At 36.2% G+C, this 20,825-nt stretch overlaps 1 protein-coding gene across 5 annotated transcripts in view; it reads left to right on the forward strand.

Moving 5' to 3' along the window:
• Nucleotides 1-20,825, forward strand: part of WDFY3 (WD repeat and FYVE domain containing 3) — a 260,847-nt gene that overhangs the window by 127,759 nt on the left and 112,263 nt on the right. For 4 of the 5 annotated variants that reach the window (XM_084881536.1, XM_084881535.1, XM_084881533.1 and 1 more), the window contains 8 exons: nt 1,597-2,064; nt 2,936-3,037; nt 6,020-6,213; nt 7,580-8,037; nt 10,016-10,099; nt 15,929-16,100; nt 17,141-17,355; nt 18,714-18,826. In XM_084881536.1, coding sequence (XP_084737662.1) covers nt 1,597-2,064; nt 2,936-3,037; nt 6,020-6,213; nt 7,580-8,037; nt 10,016-10,099; nt 15,929-16,100; nt 17,141-17,355; nt 18,714-18,826 — 1,806 coding nt within the window. The remainder of the gene's footprint in view (nt 1-1,596; nt 2,065-2,935; nt 3,038-6,019; nt 6,214-7,579; nt 8,038-10,015; nt 10,100-15,928; nt 16,101-17,140; nt 17,356-18,713; nt 18,827-20,825) is intronic. The other variant, XM_084881534.1, reaches the window with a different exon arrangement.

The following is a 20,825-nucleotide window of genomic DNA, read 5'->3' on the forward strand; positions in this document are numbered from 1 at the left end:
TTTTGATCGTTAAACGGCCAGAATGTTTCAGAAGACAAGGCAAAGTAATTTTGCTTCATGATGATGCACCATCACACACTTCAAAACCAGCTAAAGACAGGTTAAAAGATCTTGCTTGGGAAGTATTTAACCACCCCCCAGACCTTGCTCCTTCAGATTATCACTTGTTCTGATCGATGGCACTCACACTTGCCGAGCAGCACTTCAAAACGTACGAAGAAGTGAAAAATTGAGTCTCTGAATGGTTTGACTCAAAACAAGTGAAGTTTATTTGGACGTTATCCACAAATTACCTGAAAGATGGGGAAATGTGTAGCTAGCAATGGACATTATTTTGAATAAAGCACTTTCGATGTTTCTCTTGAAATTATCGTGTTTTCTTTGATTACAAAATCCGCTATTATTAAAGGGTATACCTAGTATGCCATGACCAGGAATTGAACCTCAACCTACTGATTCACAGGTCAGTGCTCAGCCAGAGCCACACTGGCCAGGCTATGCTTATTTTTATCACCTGCTGGTAGTAAGAAAGTGGAGATGTCCTAAAAACAAACACACAAAAAAACAAGCATACTATTAAGGAGGAGCTAGAAGTAAATATAAATCTTTGGTATTTGCCACATATAGGATAAATTTGTTGTAAATAAACAAAATTGAAATCATGTATAGACTGAAATTTTTTTAATCTTTGCATTTTTCAGATAATGCCCAAGCTAGGGACTCTCAGTGGTCTTTCTAACCCATTTTATATTTTTCATAGTCTATTTATCTCTTTCTAAAATCCAGCTTATTCTGTAAGGCTCTATGTTAATTTTTTTGTCACTCCTGTAAACGCCTCATATTGCTCTAGATTTGAACCTGTGGATAGCTTTTAGAGGCAAGCACTTGTTTTCATTTGCCTCAAATACTTTTTGTGTTAATTTCTTTATAATTATTGTCACTAATTCACCTCATACAAGCCATGGATACAAATTTTTGTTTTTTTCCAGTTGGTGTGTTTGAAAATCAGGTGTTTAAAAGTATAGTTAGTAAAACAAATAAAAATAAAAATATAGCTAGTAGTTGGCCGTGAATTGCTTTAACAAACATATGTAAAGAAATTGCACTGTTAGCTTGAAAACAAAAGAAATCTCTAAATTAAAGTTCTAATGTTTAAAGGGAAAACTGGAAACTGGAGACATTTTCCCTTCCTATTTTCCTGCTGCCATTCTTGCTATTCTCAAATCTGTTACTTCTTTAGCATGAAAGTATGAGAGGTAACTTCTTATAGTCAAGGTCAAGGTTACAGATACTATTGATAAAAAGCAACAGCCTCAATCTATATAAGATGCTTTATTCTCTAAAATAGTCTAATGTTTCAACATACACTATTTTTGAATCATATTATTGTTAATATTGCATTACAAGTTTAATTGGTGTTATTTATTTTAAATTAAATGGCTGAATCTGATGGAAAAAATTAAGACCTTTCGTAAAAGCAGGGTGTTTTTGGTGAACAGTTGATAAATGTTACCATTTGCGATATTTAAATAGACAAGCTTGCCATGATCAAAATATCACATAGACCTACTTTTGTGTTCTTATTTTCTATTGTAGGTCACAGTGTGAGAAATGTCCAAGCCTTTGCAGTTCTTCAGAATGCATTTTTAAAAGCAAAAACCAACTTCCTTGCCCAGATCATCCTTGATGCCATCACAAATATTTACATGGCTGACAATGCCAATTATTTCATCCTTGAGTCACAGCACACATTGTCACAGTTTGCAGAGAAGATTTCTAAACTCCCAGAAGTGCAAAGCAAATACTTTGAGATGTTAGAGTTTGTTGTTTTTAGCTTAAATTATATCCCTTGTAAAGAACTTATTAGTGTTAGCATTCTCTTAAAATCTAGCTCTTCTTACCACTGTAGCATTATTGCAATGAAAACGCTCCTGAAGTTTACACGACACGACTACATATTTAAAGATGTGTTCAGGGAGGTGGGCCTTCTGGAGGTCATGGTGACCCTTTTGCACAAGTATGCTGCCCTCTTGAAGGATCCAACTCAGGCACTAAATGAACAAGGTAAAGCATTTTCCATTATTTTATTTTATTGAACAGAGGTCTTGGGACAAGGTGTTCTGCTCATGGTTTGCCTTTCATTTGGTTATTGACTTGAATGACTTTCTGATGTACATTATTGGGACATCTTTGGGAGTATTTACCGGAGTTAACTTGTTCATTCTGCCTCTGCTCGGGAGTTGGGGAAGGAGTGGGTCGGACCCAGAAATATGTCATTGTGGAGGAAGAAAATTTAAGGTAAAAACTGAGGAAAATATTTATGGTTCACATGACTGTGTCTACTACTATCTTTCTAGAGGGATTTTTAAAAGCTAGAAGCAGTTGGGATGTTTAGGTGCCTTCAAATGTCTTTTTTACTATAGAGAACAAATAGTTATATCTCTTCAGTAATGTTATGTATACACACATCTAGAATCATTTTGTATCTTAAATCTTATATTTTCACCTCTTCTGATCAATCAGATGAAAGTGTGGAAGTATATGGCACTTTAAGTATTAAGTGTGTTGAATTAAATAATACAAGTTAAATAGCACAGTTCATAAATGTTTCTCTTTGGTGCATTATAATCTAGCATTCTCCTATCGACCTCCTTCACAAGAAAACACTTGTGAGAAGAATATATTTAACTTTGGCATTTTTCCTTTTCAATATTTGTTAGATAACTAACTTTCGAGCCTCACCAAAAGAAAATCTGTAAACATAGATTTTTGGTAGCTGGTAGACATGTATATCATTTTTAAAGGTTGTATTATAACAGTTGTATTAGTAGTGAGTGTGATTATTAAAGAAATACTTTTTAAATTATTAAAAGAAATTGAATTAAAAAATAAGCTTATTACTTTTGTGATTTGGACTTCTGATCCTTTTTCCTAGGGGACTCAAGAAATAATAGTTCAATTGAAGACCAAAAACACCTAGCTTTATTGGTTATGGAGACCTTGACATTGCTTCTTCAAGGATCAAACACAAATGCAGGTAATTAGAAAAGCTTCTAGCAAATGCTTTGGGAGAAAATTACTTCTGATTATGGCTTCTCTAATGATTCTTGCTTCTGAAATACTCATCACTTAAGAGAAAAAACTATTGATTCAGTGATGGTACTATCATATCTCTAGAAATGTAATACTTTCAATCTTTACCAATATATTAATGACAAAATATTTAACAGTGTTATTTCAGAATATGTTCTTATATTTCATTGTGTGCCTTATGTTTAAAGTATTCTTTTTTCTATTTTTTTACTTACATAATACAGGTTTGAGTCTAATAAATTTATTTATTTAAATATTTTCCAAAATATCTGCTTCATACGACAGTTTTCTTGTTTAGCAATTCAAGTTTGAGTATTATAATGTTACAATCTTAGGGAAATATTGAAAAATGATTCCCTAATAAAGATTGCCTCTCCCAGGTAAATTAGATTCATTAAATCTTAACTTCTCTTCAGTCCTTTTCTACCTGTCATTAACCAGTCCAACTGTATTTATAAAATATCACTCTTGCTTTTAAAAAAGATACTTGAAATTTTAGCCAAATCAGAAACCTCTCAATGTGAATACAACTTAAGAGAGAAGTAAGTAATAGGGAGGTGAGTTCAGATGAGTGGATTGTGCACAGATCATATAGAGTTCTTTAGGCCATGCTGAGGAATTTGAATTGCATTTTCAGTGCTATGGTTGTCAAATCTTAGAGGGAATGCTGGGTGAGGAGGGGAGAGATCAACCAAAGAGCTTTTATGTATATATGCATAATCCATGGACACAGACAATAGAGTGGTGAAGACCTAGGGTAGAGGAGGCTAGAAGGTGTCAATGGGGAAAAATGGGGAACATATGTAATATTTTCAACAATAAAGATTTAAAACATGAAATAAAAATTTTGTTACGGGATGCCATGAACAAACAAATGACTGAATGAACTAACAAAGGCACAAATGCATGTCTATTCATCTCAATGAAGAACTCAAAATTCAACATACAGGGTTGGGGGTAGGGGGTGTAAGAGCTCAACCAAAGGATTTGTATGCATGCATATAAACAAAACCAATGGACACAAGACATTGGGAGTGGGGTGGTGAGGGTATGTGTCAGGGGCTAGGTGAGGCGGGGGGGTGGGGGGGGGGAGGTCGATGGGGAATAAAGGAGACATGTGTACTATATACTATTTGTAATACTTTTAACAAAATAAAAAAATTGAAACAAAAAATCTGTATTTAAAAAAATAAACTATATTGTGTGTCTTGTGCACAATGCCAGGTGTTAGAGATGCAAACATAAGATCATTCTTTTCCCAAAGGAATTACAACCTAATGGAAAATGTAACTGTATAAGTAACTATTTAAATGCATTTTGGGCAAATGCCAAGACAGAATTGAATGAATTTAGTAGGTAATTCAAATAATACGACAAAGTTTAATGGGTATGGTATTAATAAGTTGTTCATGATATAATGTATAATCTCCTTATTTCTACAAACTAGGTTTAGTTGACTGAGATAGTTTGAAACATTATAGGATAGTATACTTACAAGAATTCTTTGACAAATTTTTTGGTGGCACGTCCCCTAGGGAGGAAAGGAACAGTTCTAATCTATGACCTTACTCTCTATTACTGGAAATCACTTTCAGACTGCCACACATTCTTACAAAATTCTTTTCTCATCAACTGGCTTCTCTTTGTTAAGAAACATATTACTAACCCTGTGATTTCAGGCACTTAAAATAGTGCTTTGCTCATAGAACTATTCAAGAAATATTAGTAATAATGATTACCTCATGGGAACTAATGCAGCCACGAAGTAAACATGCTCTTCCATGTGCTAAATTGCAACCACATGACTTACACTCATTTCAAGGTTATATAATTCTTTAAAAGTTAATAATTAGAAAATTACTAGAGAAGGCAGTGGCTACTACAGCAAAATACTCTTAACACTTATTCTCTCAGGTAATACTTATTGAAACACACACCAGAAGGAAATTAAAGTTTAATGGGGGGGGGCAAACATATAAACAATACTAAAACTTCGATATAAAGTACTATAATAGTGGCATATACAAGGTATTATAAAAGTGCAAAGAAGAGAATATTTAGTTTTGAGGAAATACTAATTCGTGATTTAGGTCACTTGGTCCATTTTTTAATATTGAATATGGTATTTAATGTGAGAACAATATCAATTGTGGGCTGGAGCACAATCTATAGAGCTGGGCTATCTAGGCATAAATCCTACTCTACCCTTTGTCAGCTGTGTGGCCTTGGCCACATCACTCAACTCTTTATGCCTCATCTCCTGATCCTTACAATAGGGGGTACGGGTTAAATAAATCAACTAAATAATGCTTTTGAAACAGTTCTTTTTGATTGGGTCCTTGTAATTTTTTTCATTGGAGAATAATATTATTTTATCTTTTTCTTAACTATTTTGGAAGCCTTGTTTCGTTTAAATCTCATTGTCTAAAAGCTTTTTGCATACATTGACTTTTATAGAGAGAGAAAAGGAAGGGGTGGGGAGAGAGAATGGAGCATTGATTTGATGTTCCACTTATTTATATATTCTTCAGTTGATTCTCGTATGTGTCCTGACCAGGGATCAAACCTGTATGTAACCCTGGTGTATTGAAACCATGATCTAACCAACTGAGACACCTGGATAGGGTTACATAAATTGATTTCAAGTATTATTCAGCTTAAAGACTTGACTTAAAAATATTGGGTCTCTTTGGTTTCTACCTAAGAAATTTTTGAATGTTTAGATTTGGATAATTCAGATGTGGTGAACATATCTGGACATTAATCTTGCATTGAAGGAAATTTAGAAAAAATTTGCATATCTTTGCTGGCACCCTACAGTGCAATTTTGTATTGTAATTTAAAAGGTGAAATAGGTGTGTAGGTCTTATTTGCATTATATTGAGCTACTCTTCATACAAAAAGATCAAATTTTTCTCCCTTTAAGGAATTTTCCGAGAATTTGGAGGTGCAAGATGTGCACATAATATAGTGAGGTACCCCCAATGCCGGCAGCATGCCCTGATGATTATCCAGCAGCTGGTGCTCTCTCCAAATGGGGATGATGACATGGGCACGCTTCTGGGGTTAATGCATTCAGCCCCACCCACAGAACTGCAGTTGAAGACTGACATTTTAAGGGTAAGAGCCTGCGATACTACTCTTTTATGACTAAAATCTGAAGTTATTTTTAACTGACTTATAACTATTATGAACTATTCTTGCCATTTTCTAAAATTACATTAAAATAGTAATAGAAGAAAAGGCAGAATACCACGGCCTGGGCGAGTCTATTTTGAAGAAGTGGCATTAGAATTTTAAGTTTAAAAAATTGGACTCTCAAAAGAAATTTCACTCGTTGTACTACTGATATTGGGCTCTGTTGACTAATGAGTTCGCTGACCACTGTTCTAGGGATATGTCTTCTTCCCCCCTGATTGCCTCTCCTAGTATCTTTGCTCCATTCTTGCCACAGACATCACAGAAATAATGGCTACTTTCTAGAATCGTATTTCTTTTAACATTTGCTTTATTCAGTTACTTTCTTGTCAATATTGAGATGTTTGCCTTTTTTATACTATTGTATATTTCATCCTATTTTGATTGAGTATAATGACACTTTTGAGTATGCATTTTGTTTTAAAAGCAATATTGACTTGACCATAATTTATCTCTTAGACAAGAAGGAAGTCTACATGCCTATCAGCATTGGGGAAAATTTGTATATTTGAAGGGATCATTAGAAAAAAACAATACCTTCAAAAGGTGTTTTGGTTGCCAATATTTTTAACATACATTTTCCTCTTTTCTTGGTTCCTTTTTTAATTGGATTTGTAACATATATTTAGGTAAAGCCTCTTTCCAAAGCATCTATATATGGTGACTTTATAGCAATTGAAATAGTTCATGTCTTGGCTACCCTGACTATCTGTCTCATCCTTTATAACTAAACCAATTTATATACAGGGTGTCCCCAAAAAATGTATCCCTTTTTTTCTGATAGCTCAATTGATGTTTCTTTCTTTTCAGTTTTAAACCATTGAAATTAGTAATTATTCAAAGTATGTATACATTTTTTGAGGATAACCCTATATACATACAGTCATAAGTTCTTGTGATTGTGTAAAATTATACTAGATTATGTGTTTTACTTATTTAATAAAAACATTACTTTGTAAAAATTACTGAATTCATTGATATCATTATTTATCAAAGACATAGGAAAATCTTTTCAGCCAGGATTTGGATATAGCCTTATTCTATCAAAAGGAATATGTGATAGCATTTCCTAAAATTATCTTCTGCTTCTTTGGCATTTTTTAATTAGCAAAATATTTGATATGCTTTACAGGACTGTTTTTTTTTGTTTTTTGTTTTTGTTTTTTGGTAAATGACAAAAACATTAATTTCAGATGTTCACAGATTTGTAGTATAGACTTTGGACATCTCCTGTATGTTTTTACTTTATTTTATTTGAAATACAAGTTTATTTTCTTGTCCCCCATAGGCCCTCCTGTCAGTTCTTCGAGAAAGCCATCGGTCAAGAACAGTTTTTAGGAAAGTTGGAGGGTTTGTGTATATAACATCCTTGCTTGTTGCTATGGAAAGATCTTTGAGCTTGCCACCGAAGAATGGCTGGGAGAAAGTGAACCAGAACCAAGTATTTGAACTTCTCCACACTGTGTTCTGCACGTTGACTGCAGCAATGCGCTATGAGCCAGCCAACTCTCATTTCTTCAAAACAGAGATTCAGTATGAGAAATTGGCAGATGCTGTTCGATTTCTTGGCTGCTTCTCAGACCTAAGGAAAATAAGCCCCATGAATGTCTTTCCCTCAAATACACAGCCATTTCAGAGACTTTTAGAGGAAGACATAACTTCGATGGACTCTGTGTCACCCACTTTACAGCACTGCAGTAAACTCTTTATTTATCTCTACAAAGTAGCCACAGATTCTTTTGACAGGTATGGTTCTGCTCTGTCAAAAGCTCTGAATTAAAAGGGTATACTACGTATGACTTCAACATTAAGACTTAAATTATAAGTTAACCTGAAGGAAAATGGAAACAAATGAATCTTCTCTCTCAATTACTTGTCTATCACTTTATCTATGAATATTACTATTGCTTTGATGTTAAGTTTTTCAACATAGACATCTGTGTATTATTTGTAAATCAAGGATCAGTTAACTTTTTTTTAATGTATTTTTATTGATTTCAGAGAGGAAGGGAGAGATAGAAACATCAGTGATGAGAGAGAATCATTGATTGGCTGCCTTCTGCTCGCCCCCCTACTGGGGATCAAGCCTGCAATCTGGGCCTGTGCCCTTGACCAGAATTGAACCCGGGATCCTTCAGTCCACAGGCCAACACTCTGTCCACTGAGCCAAACTGGCTAGGGCTACTCTTGAAGCAATTTCTAAGAAGTTTATGTTAATGGAATGATGTTTACTATTGTTTTCTTTTTTCTTTATTCTCTACAATGTTAGATACATCTGGATTTAATGATATTAGTTATCATAGGAGAACATGGTTATGATCGTATTTATTTCCAGACACATGATATATCCTCAACATAATCCTCAAAAAATGATAGAACTCTCTAACAGGAGATAATGCAGACTTGTTTACTCATTCTCCATTAAATGAGTGCCAAGTCACTATGCTAGGCATTATGGGTTCAGTTCAGCACTTCAGCTCAGCACCAGATGATCTGGGTCATGGCCGTTCTTTAGCTCCGTGGATTCTCAACCTTTCTAATGCCGCGACCCTTTAAAACAGTTCCTCATGTTGTGGTGACCCCTAACCATAAAATTATTTTTATTGCTACTTTATAACTGTAATTTTACTACTGTTAATGAATTGTAATGTAAATATTGGTGTTTTCCAATGGTGTTAGGTTCTACAGCAGCGCTTCTCAACCTGTGGGTCACAAATCCCTAGCAGGGTTGCCTAAGACCATCGGAAAACAAACACAGATACTTACATTAAGATTCATAACAGCAGCAAAATTACAGTTATGAAGTAGCAACGAAAATAATTTTATGGTTGGGGGTCACCACAACATGAGGAACTGTATTAAAGGGTCGTGGCATTAGAAAGGTTGAGAACTACTGCTTTAGCTTAAATACAGACATGTAAATAAACAGTTACACTATATCATGATAAAATTTATGATGAGGGAAATCAAGAGAGCTAAGGGACATCATAGGAGTGTCACTTACCTGTATAACTTACTTTCAATTTTTAAATGGTGCTTTCAATTAAGTTGTAACTAAAAATAGTGTCAGCGTGATCGTGCTGCAAATTTGTCCCAATCATTATCACTTGACTGTTACCATTGTTTTATTTCATAAAATAAAAGAATTATTTTTATATTTTCCCCACAAATTAAACAACTAACTGTGTTGGGTAGAACTTTTATTAGATTTTATACCCTTCATTATTGAATATCTACTTTGAAATATCTATTGAAATGTTTCTTGCTTCTTAATATTTTTTTTTTACCTTAGTATTCAGATAAGAAAATACAAGTTACATCTTGAAAATAAAAATGCATATTATATTATTAGCTCATAGGAAACATGGGGTAGTTTTGTATTCATGGAATAAGCAGTTTAAAATAGGAATTTTTAAATTTTGGATTCACCTTTTTTTCCCTTGTTTCTACTTTTCCTCGTTAGTAGGACTCATTTTTAGTTGGCTTTGTCAAAAACAGGGCTTACAGCACTCTGTTTAACAAATGTGTTAAATGTAAACATTCACAGATAAGCATCAGCTGTAAGCATGCTTTTCTGTTTCCCTCAGTGCATGTCTTATAGTCTTGTTCCTTGTTCCTGCTGAGTATGGAGGACATGTCTTATTAAACTTTTACTGGTATTTCTTGTAAAACTAACCAACTCTCTGCTAACCCCCCTAAACCACCCTGTCTGTTTTGTCTGTAGTCGTGCAGAACAGATCCCTCCTTGCCTGACAAGTGAGTCTTCTCTCCCCTCTCCCTGGGGCACACCAGCTCTGTCCAGGAAAAGGTACTGATTTTATAACAGTCGATCTTTGTTTGCGTGGGGGGTTTTTCTTTTGTGCTTTATTATGTGTTAATGTGGTCGTTGTGCTTTGTATCTTCAATTTTTTTTGGCTTTGTGTGTATATATATTTTATATGTTTTAAAATAGTCAACTTCTGAGTGTATTTATAAGAGTAAAATGTGTTGATGCTATGAAGATAGAAAGGACATGTGTCATTCAACTCTATTATTTAAACTAAAATACGCATTTTGCTTTAGAGCAGCATATGTTTTATTAGAATTAATGTAGAAATGAGGACTTAGTGCCTCTTTAAATGGAGTAGTTTCCTGATTTTTCTTTTTATTTTAAATGTGCCTGGGGATCAATATTTTGGTTTCTCCTACTGCTTTCAAATGAGCATCATAGCACCGGCAAGGAAGTATGTGCTTTCTCAGTAGGGTTCAACCAGTTTAAATGTGATGCTGTGAGGTGTCACAGCTAACCTTTGAAATGATGAATGAAAAACCTACCCCAGCTCTTGCTTTCATGAGTTCTGTGTAAATTCCTTCCTAAACCAAACTAATCTACCTTGTATAGAAAGCTTATCTATACTAATAAAAGGATAATATGCTAATTAAGCAGGTAGACCAGACATCTTCCTGGCAAAGCCACAGTTGCGGGGGCTGAGGCAGAGGCAGTGAAGGGCCATCAGACCAGCAGGGGAGAGCAGTTAGGAGTGATCAGGCAGGCAGGCAGAAGTGATTAGGGGCAATTGGGCTGGCAGGGAAAAACGGTTAGGGGCAATCAAGCCAGCAGGGGAGAGCAGTTAGGAACATCAGGCAGGCAGGCAGAGAACGTAGGGGCAATCAGGCAGGCAGAAGGGTTAGGGGCGATCAGGCAGGCAGGCAGAGGCAGTTAGGAGCCAGCAGTCCCGGATTTCGACAGGGTCCCAGATTAGAGAAGGTGCAGATCGGATTGAGGGTCCCCTTCTTCTCCTTCCCCTTCCCCCATATGAATTCCGTGCACTGGGCCTCTAGTGGACTATAAAGAACCAGCAGTTAGTTGGCAAGAGTACAGTTAAGATCCATTCATATTCCATAATTATGATCCATGACCATATTCTGTGCACTTGGAACCAAATACTCTTACTTCCCTGGTTTTCCTTATGACCAAGTACAAGTCCTTAAGCCTGTGTTGATCTTCCACTGCGGCTTTTTAAAAATGAATCCCTCTCTGTTGTTTAATTTTATTTCTATTCTGATTTTGAAACTTCAGTGTAATTGGAGTTTCTATATCAAAAGTATTTGTCACAGACTGTATTTTAATGTATTTCAATAATAATATTCATTAGGTATATGGACTTATGTTTCCCTTTTTTCTTAATTTACACTGGGGCCTATAGCTCATTTTCTTCCAGTACATCATGGCATAGTTCAGAATATTTTTAAATGATTGTAGCGTTTTAATATGTTTGTATTTGAAAAACCACTACTTTTTTTAAAAGCATTTTTTGTTGTTAATCCTCACCTGACGATATTTCCCATTGATTTTTAGTGTGAGTGGAAGGGAGGGGGAGAGAGAGAAAAAAACACCGATGTGTGAGAAGCACATAGATTGGTTACTTCCAGCATGGCCCCGGGACCTTTCAGTTGTGGGCTGACGCTGTAACCACTGAGCCAAACCACTGAGCCAAACCTCTAAATTCAGGAGATTGTAACATTAATTTGAGAATCTAGTGCTTTTTGTAAGCTGCTATTTTAAAATGAGTAAGACAAAAAGTATTCTTTTAGTTTGAAGATTTATGTGTTCTCACTATTATACAGAACTGCTATGGGATATTAGAAAATTAGTTTCAATGACTAACTAGCTATAATTATTTTTTAAAATCACCTTTATAATTCTGTCATAAATGTAAAGGCTTAAAAAGTACTATATTTAAAAATATGTAACCCTTTTTAACTATTAACTAGAACTGTAAAATACTTTTACTAGAAATTTACAGATTAAAGGATCCCATTAAAAAGAGAAATCCATTAGAGCTTACTACTTATTTAAACAGAATTTTACTTTATATCATGAAGAGTTATTTAAAGCCTTAAATCAGAAATAGTTTGTCTTCATTTGCAACATAGCTACCTGTAAGGATGCCATGTCTTTGATATAAGGGGAAACTATCCCTGAATCTACATCCTGGTTGAGTGAATCTTACTTATCCATTGGAATTCTAATCCAGTTTACAGGCTGATGTCACCTCAAGGAATCTCATGATAATACTAAGACCAGTGCTGGCATTTTAAGGTTGTCATTCTGACTAGTTATATACATTTTACTCAGTGATAATAATCATAAGCTAATAAGAAATACAATGTTTTTATTTTACACATGCAATATAGTAACTTTCAAAATTAGAACAGCTTGAGAACATAAATTACATCAGCTCATGGGCATCTTTTTCTTGCTGCAAAACATGTTTTTGTTGGCAAAAGGAGAAACCAAGATTGTATTTGTTTTTATGGCTTGTATTCAGGTGTTAAGGAAATTTTGTACTTGTGAATCTTCTCAGGTATATAAAATCTTAGAGATCCTCTCTAGTTTAAGAATTGAAGGGAAAAGAACTAAGAAACTTCATATTTTGAAAATTAAAACTAACTTTTTTATTATTAATTATCTAGAGCAGTGTTTCCCAAACTTTTGACATATGTGTACCCCTTCTATAATTTTCGTAATGCTGAGTACCCCTTGTACTCATGAGAATGTAGAATTAGGCGCAGCTAAGCACGGTGCAGTGCATATCCCCACCAAACTCCGGTGCAACGCGTACTACCCCCACCAAACTCTTCCCATACCCCTGGGGGTACACGTACCACACTTTGGGAAACACTGATCTAGAGGAATAATGGAATATGATTATAGCTGACTGATGTTTAATCAGAGTTAGAGGGAAAACAAAATACAAAATAATAACCAAGACACTCCGGAATAGATCTGCAATGGAGAAAAGGGTGGCAATTACTAGTTATCATTCAAACATGGCATCCATTACTTAGTGCCTCTGCACACTTGATGATACCTAAGGTAGAACAAATTCTGAATTTAAATATTTGAGCATATATATCCAGAGATGTTGGTAAGTTTCATATATATGTATTCTGACAGCTTAGATTGAAATATGAAAATAGCGATTTCTGTAAGTTTTAAAAGAAAGTACAACATAAAAATTAACTAACTTTTGAAATGTATTTTATCCTCTCTTTGCAAATGGTAGGTTTTGCTAAGGAATTATGCATTGAGTATAGTTAGTGTAATCTCTATATTTAAAAAGTGGTAATGCCTGTGGTGATACCTAAGTGACTTAGTAAGAATTAGTGTTGTATAATGCTTATAAAAATAGACCTAATTTTAATTAAGAAATACCATAGTTTAGTGTTCTACATTGTTTGAAATATATTTCTAGTTTGAGAAGAATGAATGTGATTTTTATATCAGAATATTGTTTTCTCATGTAAGGTTAAAAAAGTTTACTACTATAATATTATAGTTATATACTTAGGTTTATCCACAGTTCACGTTCAAAACTATATGCAATCTGGAAATTCAGAAATAATTTTGGAAGACCTATAACTAAAATATATAATTAGAATATATGTTTATCCTAAAATTTGGGTTATTTTCGTGTGTGTAATGAAAACAGTTTTTATGAAATTTCTTAGTGGTTGGGGATTCATATTATACTGTTGAGGAATTAGGAATCTTTTCTGCATGGGTCTAAATATTTTAAAGACTAAAGGGAATAGCTTAAGAGAAAACTAGCTAATGGTTACAGCATTTACAAATGTCTTAGGTTTAGAAATTAAATCTTTCTGAACAAAATCAGCAGATAAACAGGGAGTTGAAAAAAATGAGTGGGTGTAGGATAAGCTGACTTTAAATAAACTAAGAGAGAGCCTGTTCTTTTTTTTTTTTTTTTTATAAGTGAAGCTGAATATTTTTGTTGCCTGTTAAAAAGAGAATGGAGCTTAAAAAAACAAGCCTGGCAGTGCCAATTCTTTGCTTCTAAGTCACTGACTTTAAGCATCTGTTTCCCAAGCTGCTCTTGTGCCAGAGCTGAGACTGTACTGCTCTCGGAGACAGCGCTCAGCATTAGACCAGTGATGCTGAGGCACTGGAACAAAGAGCTCCCATAGGCTAAAGCCACAAGCATCTATTTTCTAGAGCCAAGATGCAAAATGTGCAAAATTCATGAATTATAGAAGAGTATGAAGTAGAAAGTGGAGGTCATTGATGAGAAGAAATGTATATTCAGGACATGACTAGACTTCCTAACTCATAGAAGCTCGTTATGTAAAATATGCCTTCTATCTTTGTAACAATTGTGTGGAATATTTTCAGTGGTGGGGAAAAATGTAAAAGAAAGTGAGTGTAGTTCCAAATAAGCTAAAAGAAAACTCCCTTGACGATTCTGAGCCAACCCAGAGTCCATTGAACCAGTTATATAGAGTAAGCCACTTTGGTCTTGCTAGTTCTTGATTCTGGTATCGATGGCTCAAAGCAAAGCTAAAAACACACATGTAATTTTAAAAGAAAAGTTTTATTGAGGGATTTAATTTAGCTTGCACTCTGCATCACATATTATCAGAACTGTCACCTTTCCTAGCACTGTGGTTTCACCTACTTATATCTTTTGGTACAGGTGTCATTCTTCCCCTCTCCGCTTTCAGTTTTCTCTATAGTAATAAAGGCATAATATGCTAATTAGACTGGACGTCCTTCCGGACGACCTTCCAGATGAAGTGGCGGCAGCGGAGCCAAAGAGAGGCAGAGGCAGAGGCGGCCGCCATGGTGACAGGGGTCAAGACAGAGGCAGCCATCATGATGGCTGGGGCCAAGCTCCTTACACGAATTTTGTGTATCAGGCCTCTAGTCTTATCTAATAAAAGGGTTATATGCAAATTAACTATCACTCCATCACAAAGATGGCGGCAGCCAGTCCTCTCAGTCCCACCGGAGACCCCTAATCCCAAGTGGAGTGGTCGCTGAGAGTGGGCAGCGTGAGCAGCCTGGCAGAATGCTTGCTTCATTGCCATGGCAACAAGGCAAGCGTTCCACCCTGGCTCGGAGGGGCTCTGGGCAGCGGGCGTGGAGTGGCGAGGGCAGGGAGGGAGGGAACGCTTGCATCGTCACCCTGCTGACAAGGCAAGTGTTTTGCGCCCGGCCACAGGTGGTCCTCTGGCCAGGCCAGGGTGTGAAACACTTGCATCATCGCCCCAACAACAAGGCAAGTGTTCCACGCCCAGTCATAGCTGGGCCTCTGGGCTGTGGAGAGTGGGCAGCGGGTGCGGAGCGGCCAGGCCCCGCGGAGAGCTACTGGCACATGGATTTGTGTGCATGGCTGCTAGTTGAAATATAATAGATATAGAGCACAATATAATGATCTCAGTTACATATAGTGAAATGATGATTGCAATAAGTTTAGTCACATCTATCTCATATTTATACAATAAAAAAATAAAAAAGTGTTCTTTTCTTGTAATGAGAACTTTTAGGGTCTACACTCTTAGCCACTTTTAAATATTATCATTGAATAGTGTTAACTGTATTCATAGTGTGCCATTCTTTAATGAAACAATCCAAATTGTAAATGGTAAGGACACACAAGAGTCTATAGGAATTGATAGTTAAATTGTCTATATGTGACACATTAAGAATTGATAATCACCTTTTATATCCCAAAGTTAAGGTGTTTTTGTAGCCTAACTTTGAATTACAAGGATTTTTTGCTTATTAATGGATAAAAGAAATGAAAAGAATCTGACTGGAATAAAAGACCAAGTTACCCTTCTTTCTTTTTCATAGGCATGCATACCATTCTGTTTCAACTACCCCCGTGTACCCTCCTAAAAATGACCTGAAACTACATGTGGCAACTTCCTCTCTCCAGAGTTCTGATGCTGTCATCATCCATCCGGGAGCCATGCTGGCCATGCTGGACCTCCTGGCCTCTGTGGGGTCAGCGGCACAGCCAGAAGTAAGCGTGGTGCTGTCAGCTCCTTCTGTCTTTAATGAGTTTTTGAAAGAATGTGGGTGTGCCCACATAAGCAAGGGAGTGGGGTCAGAAAGGTGGGAAGGGATGTGAAACCATTCCATATCACACACCCAAGTTGATAAAGGAACAAATACAGGGTTTTCTATTAATTTTCAGTAATTTATAAGTTAACTTAGATTAGTTTTCTTCATGAATGATAACTACGAATGTTTTCAAATATAATTCATTTGACAAATGTAGTCAAGGTGTGAAAATTACTGTTTTTCATTATAAATCCTGCTCAGCAATGGATATTGTTAGTAAGTAGTACAGAAAGAAAAGTAACCAAAGATACCACTTTGCAACCATTTATCTGTTTTGACTTGTAGCAGTCAAGAGTTCGGATGAGCTGGAGTTTTGCTGACAAATCTTGTTAAATGTATGGCCTCTAAGACCTAAAGTGTCACAAATGTAAATAAAAGGACTTCCTTTAAGCTATTAACCCACCATGAAAAGACTTCACAGCCACTATTTCTATAAAAATAAAAATACTGTTAGCTATACAGTCATCTACATATATTAAAGGCTAATATGCAAAGTGTCCCCCTGGAGTTCAACCAGAAGACCAGGAGTTCTATTGCTTGCTATGGCATGCACTGACCACCAGGGAGCAGTGCAGAACAAAGGAAGGTCCCACTGAGCAGCCAGCAGCTGGGAAAGGGAGTCACCAGCTGGCAGCCAGAGGGCCCCAATTGGCCCTGATCGCTGGCCTGGCCCAGGGACCCTATCCGTGCATGAATTTTGTGCACCGGGCCTCTAGTGTAATATAAAAGACTTGGAAGAGAATGGAGTCTAGCTGGGAATGCCAACAAAATGAGGATGGCAAGCATTTGCCCAGCCTCTGGAGCTGTTGTCACTAAGTCAGTCACTTACATTCGCAGCATGTTGAGACCTCGAATGAAAAGGTGTACTTCATGTGGAGAGAACTATCACCTGTCTTACTAAGAATGCCCTGGTGGTGTGGATTTCTTTGTTAACTTTAGCATGCTTTGGACCTCCAACTTGCTGTGGCGAATATTTTACAAATCCTGGTGCACACAGAGAGAAACCAGCAGGTCATGTGTGAGGCCGGACTTCACGCACGCCTGCTGCAGCGGTGCAGTGCTGCCCTGGCTGACGAGGACCACGCGCTGCACCCACCCCTCCAGCGGATGTTTGAACGATTGGCCTCCCAGGCTCTGGAGCCCATGGTGCTGAGGTCAGTAGTTCTCTCTTTCACATTTAATAATTCACAATTAGCAATGACAGTTCCTAGAGTCTATATGCAAGAGCTCTTGCTTTAATTGAGATATATTCAAGTATCTGTGGGAAGATCCAAAGCACAATAAAAATGGGCAAAATGCTTAAAGTGTAGCACATATACACAGACAAATCTAGCTTTTAATAAAGACAGAGATGTTTCTGTTTGTTGGTTATTTCTTCCACTTGAATTCAGCAAACACTCACTTTCCTTTAATGTGATACTATATTTATGACTTGCCCATACTTTTAAGAACTTTTTATATGTAAGACTCTTTTAAGAAATACTTGTTTAACTTTTTTATTTATTTTCAAATAATTACCAATTTAAAGGAAGTTGTAGAGTTAGATCAAAGAGGTTCTGTGTCCTCTTTAACCAGTTTCTCCCAGTGGTAACATCTTATGTAACTATAGCACTACATCAAAAGCAAGAAATTGACCATATACGAGGCCTTGTTGATACCAAAATGAACAAGACTCTCCCACTCTCTCCTTCCATCATCTTATGGATGTGTTTAGAATTGAAAATAGCATGGGGATTTTCCCCTGACCCTTCTTGGTGATCTGCTACTTTAAAAGGAGAGAAAGGGAGAATGTGAGAGACTATCTCATTATCTCATACCCAATATTATTATAATACTAAATAACTTATATTGCCTAGATGGATAAACAGATAAGCAATGGAGATCAATCATTTGGACATGGTCAGTTTCCAGGTAATGAATTCTCAGAGGTACAGGCATCCAGGTGTTGATAAGCTACAGGTTATAATTGCATGTCCTCTCACTCTACTGAAAAACTGACAGAGGGTACATCCCATTCCAGGAAAACATACTCCTCAGATGTCATTTCCTAACCCTTCACAGTTTTCTCTGCACTTTAAAGTGCTTGCTATTTGAATGTAAAATTAACATTGCTTTTGTATTTTTTTTCAAATGTATTCTTTTTCTTTTTTTTTTTTTAGAATTTTTTTAAATTAAATTATTATTTTTGTACATATACCAATGTATTCTTTATTGATTTCAGAGAGGAAGAGAGAGAGAGAAACATCAATGATGAGAGAATCATTGATCAGCTGCCTCCTACATACCCCCTACTGTGGATGGAGCCATCACCCAGCCATGTGCCCTTGACCAGAATCGAACCTGGGACCCTTCAATCTGCAGGCTATGCTCTTATCCACTTAGCCAAACGGGCTAGGGCTGCTTTTGTATTTTAACTGATGTGTTATAATTCAGTAACTCCTCTTTTGTGTGTGTTTGGTTTATAATTTATGTAATATTCTCAGTCAAGAAATAACATTGTTTTTTTCTTTAGGGAGTTTTTGCGTTTGGCAAGTCCATTAAATTGTGGTGCCTGGGACAAAAAACTGCTTAAACAATATAGAGTCCACAAACCAAGTTCACTGAGTTATGAACCAGAGATGAGAAGTAAGTTGACTTGGAAGTTTCTTTTTTTCTTTTTTCTTTTTTCTTTTATAAATGAAAACTATGTGGGGGATGAATATTATTTCAAAAAGTTAGACTATGATAGGAAGGAAAGAGAAGAGTTTGTTGTTGTTTTTGTTGTTATTTAAATGTAGAAACAAAATCTGGCTGAGTGACTGAAGAGGGTTAGGGAGGAATCATTGATATAATAAGTGAGATCTAGAAGAGATTTTTGAATTACTTGCAGAATAATCCTTGGCTTGGCAGAGGTAATACTTATTTATCAAAGGATTCATAATTACTTTGCCTTTCTTCATTAGCCTTTCTTGCCTGGACTAAAGAATGTTGATTGGAATATTAACAGGACAGCTGCTACAAGAGGACACGAAGGACAGGAAATTAAAAATACTGATAATGGTAGTTGAGATACACCAAGGAGTATAGCCTAGATAGGGAATGATGTGAAGCCAAGCAGTGAGTGATAGGCTTGGGGGAAAGGATGACCACTGGTCTGGAGAATAATGGCTCAACCAAAAAGAAAATGTAGTGAAAGAAATGGAATGAGAAAACTGGAAGAATGGGGTGGAACAGTGGCAGCCACAATTGGAGCAGTGAAGACCGTGCCCAAATTGCTCTGAGGGAAGTAGAGGTAAAGCTCATTGGACGAAAAGGAATCTCATAAAACTGAATGTGAGGTGCTAGATGGTTTATTCACATGGACTTTGATATCCCCCAGTGCACTGCAAGAATCAGTACAAAGAGGATGGCTGAGAATGAAATGCCACCATTAGAAGAAGGCAGTTTTTTGGGGAGGGGAAGAGGAAGGGCAGTAATATTGGTGATGAACCTCCAATCAGGAGGAGTTCTTGCATCAGGCAGATGGAATGGTGATGGAGGGGGCTAGCAGAATGTAGGCCTGCCTACCCACCTGACATAGGGAAGCAACAGATTTCCATCCACTCAAAAGCTATGATGGTCTTCTCAGTAGACACTTCAGCTGCACCGGATTTCCTTCCAATGTTAATGCTGTAGTTTTGTTGGTTTTTTACTTTATAATTTATTTGGTGTCATTGTTAGCCACAGTGATAAGGTATTTGTTTTGATTGATTGGAGTGACCATTACTAGTGAGGCAGGGAAGAATAAAACCTAGCAAAGCAGACTGGCTGCTGTGAAAGAACATAGTGCTCATTTAATTCAGCCCTTCTTGTTCAGGTGTGAATTCAAGATTCAACAACCTTCAGTCATTATTTCAGTCTGAAATTTTTTTTTTAATTTTATTGATTTTTTACAGAGAGGAAGGGAGAGGAATAGAGAGTTAGAAACATTGATGAGAGAAAAACATCAATCAGTTGCCTCCTGCACACTCCCTCCTGGGAATGTGCCCGCAACCAAGGTACATGCCCTTGACTGGAATCGAACCTGGGACCCTTGAGTCTGCAGGCCGATGCTCTATCCACTAAGCCAAACCAGTCCCAGCTCAGTTTGAAATTTTTTCCCCCTGCAAATTATTATCCAGTTTTAGTGAATACTGTATTTTGAAAACTTTAAGATTTTTTTTTTAGTTCCAACAGTTTTATTGAAAAACAAAAAAGTATTGCAATTTTTTTATAAATTAATAGACATCTCTTTGATGTATGCATATTTTTTATTACTGTTGTTTTTATACTTTACATTGTTCCTTTGAATTGAGTTGGGATTTCTTTTGTAAAGAATAGAAACAAAAATAGTTTATCTTAGAGAAGATTGAACTGTGTTTATGGTTGAGCCTAAATGGTTAGCACATTTATGAGGGAAACAGTTACATTCCTGTAGTTTATCCCAAGAGGGAGTATCTTCTTCGTTACATTTGTAATCCATTTCTGAAAAATAGAAGTTTGTTTAAAGTTTGTCTTTTCATTCTTGAAATTATCATTTACATGCCTATAGAAATTTCTTAATTTAAGTACTTTGTGATCACATATTTAATTTTAATAGTTAGAAGAATTAAAAATAAAGAGAAAA

This window comes from Pipistrellus hanaki (assembly GCF_964339955.1).
Source record: "Pipistrellus hanaki genome assembly, chromosome: 1".
Lineage (NCBI taxonomy): Eukaryota > Metazoa > Chordata > Mammalia > Chiroptera > Vespertilionidae > Pipistrellus > Pipistrellus hanaki.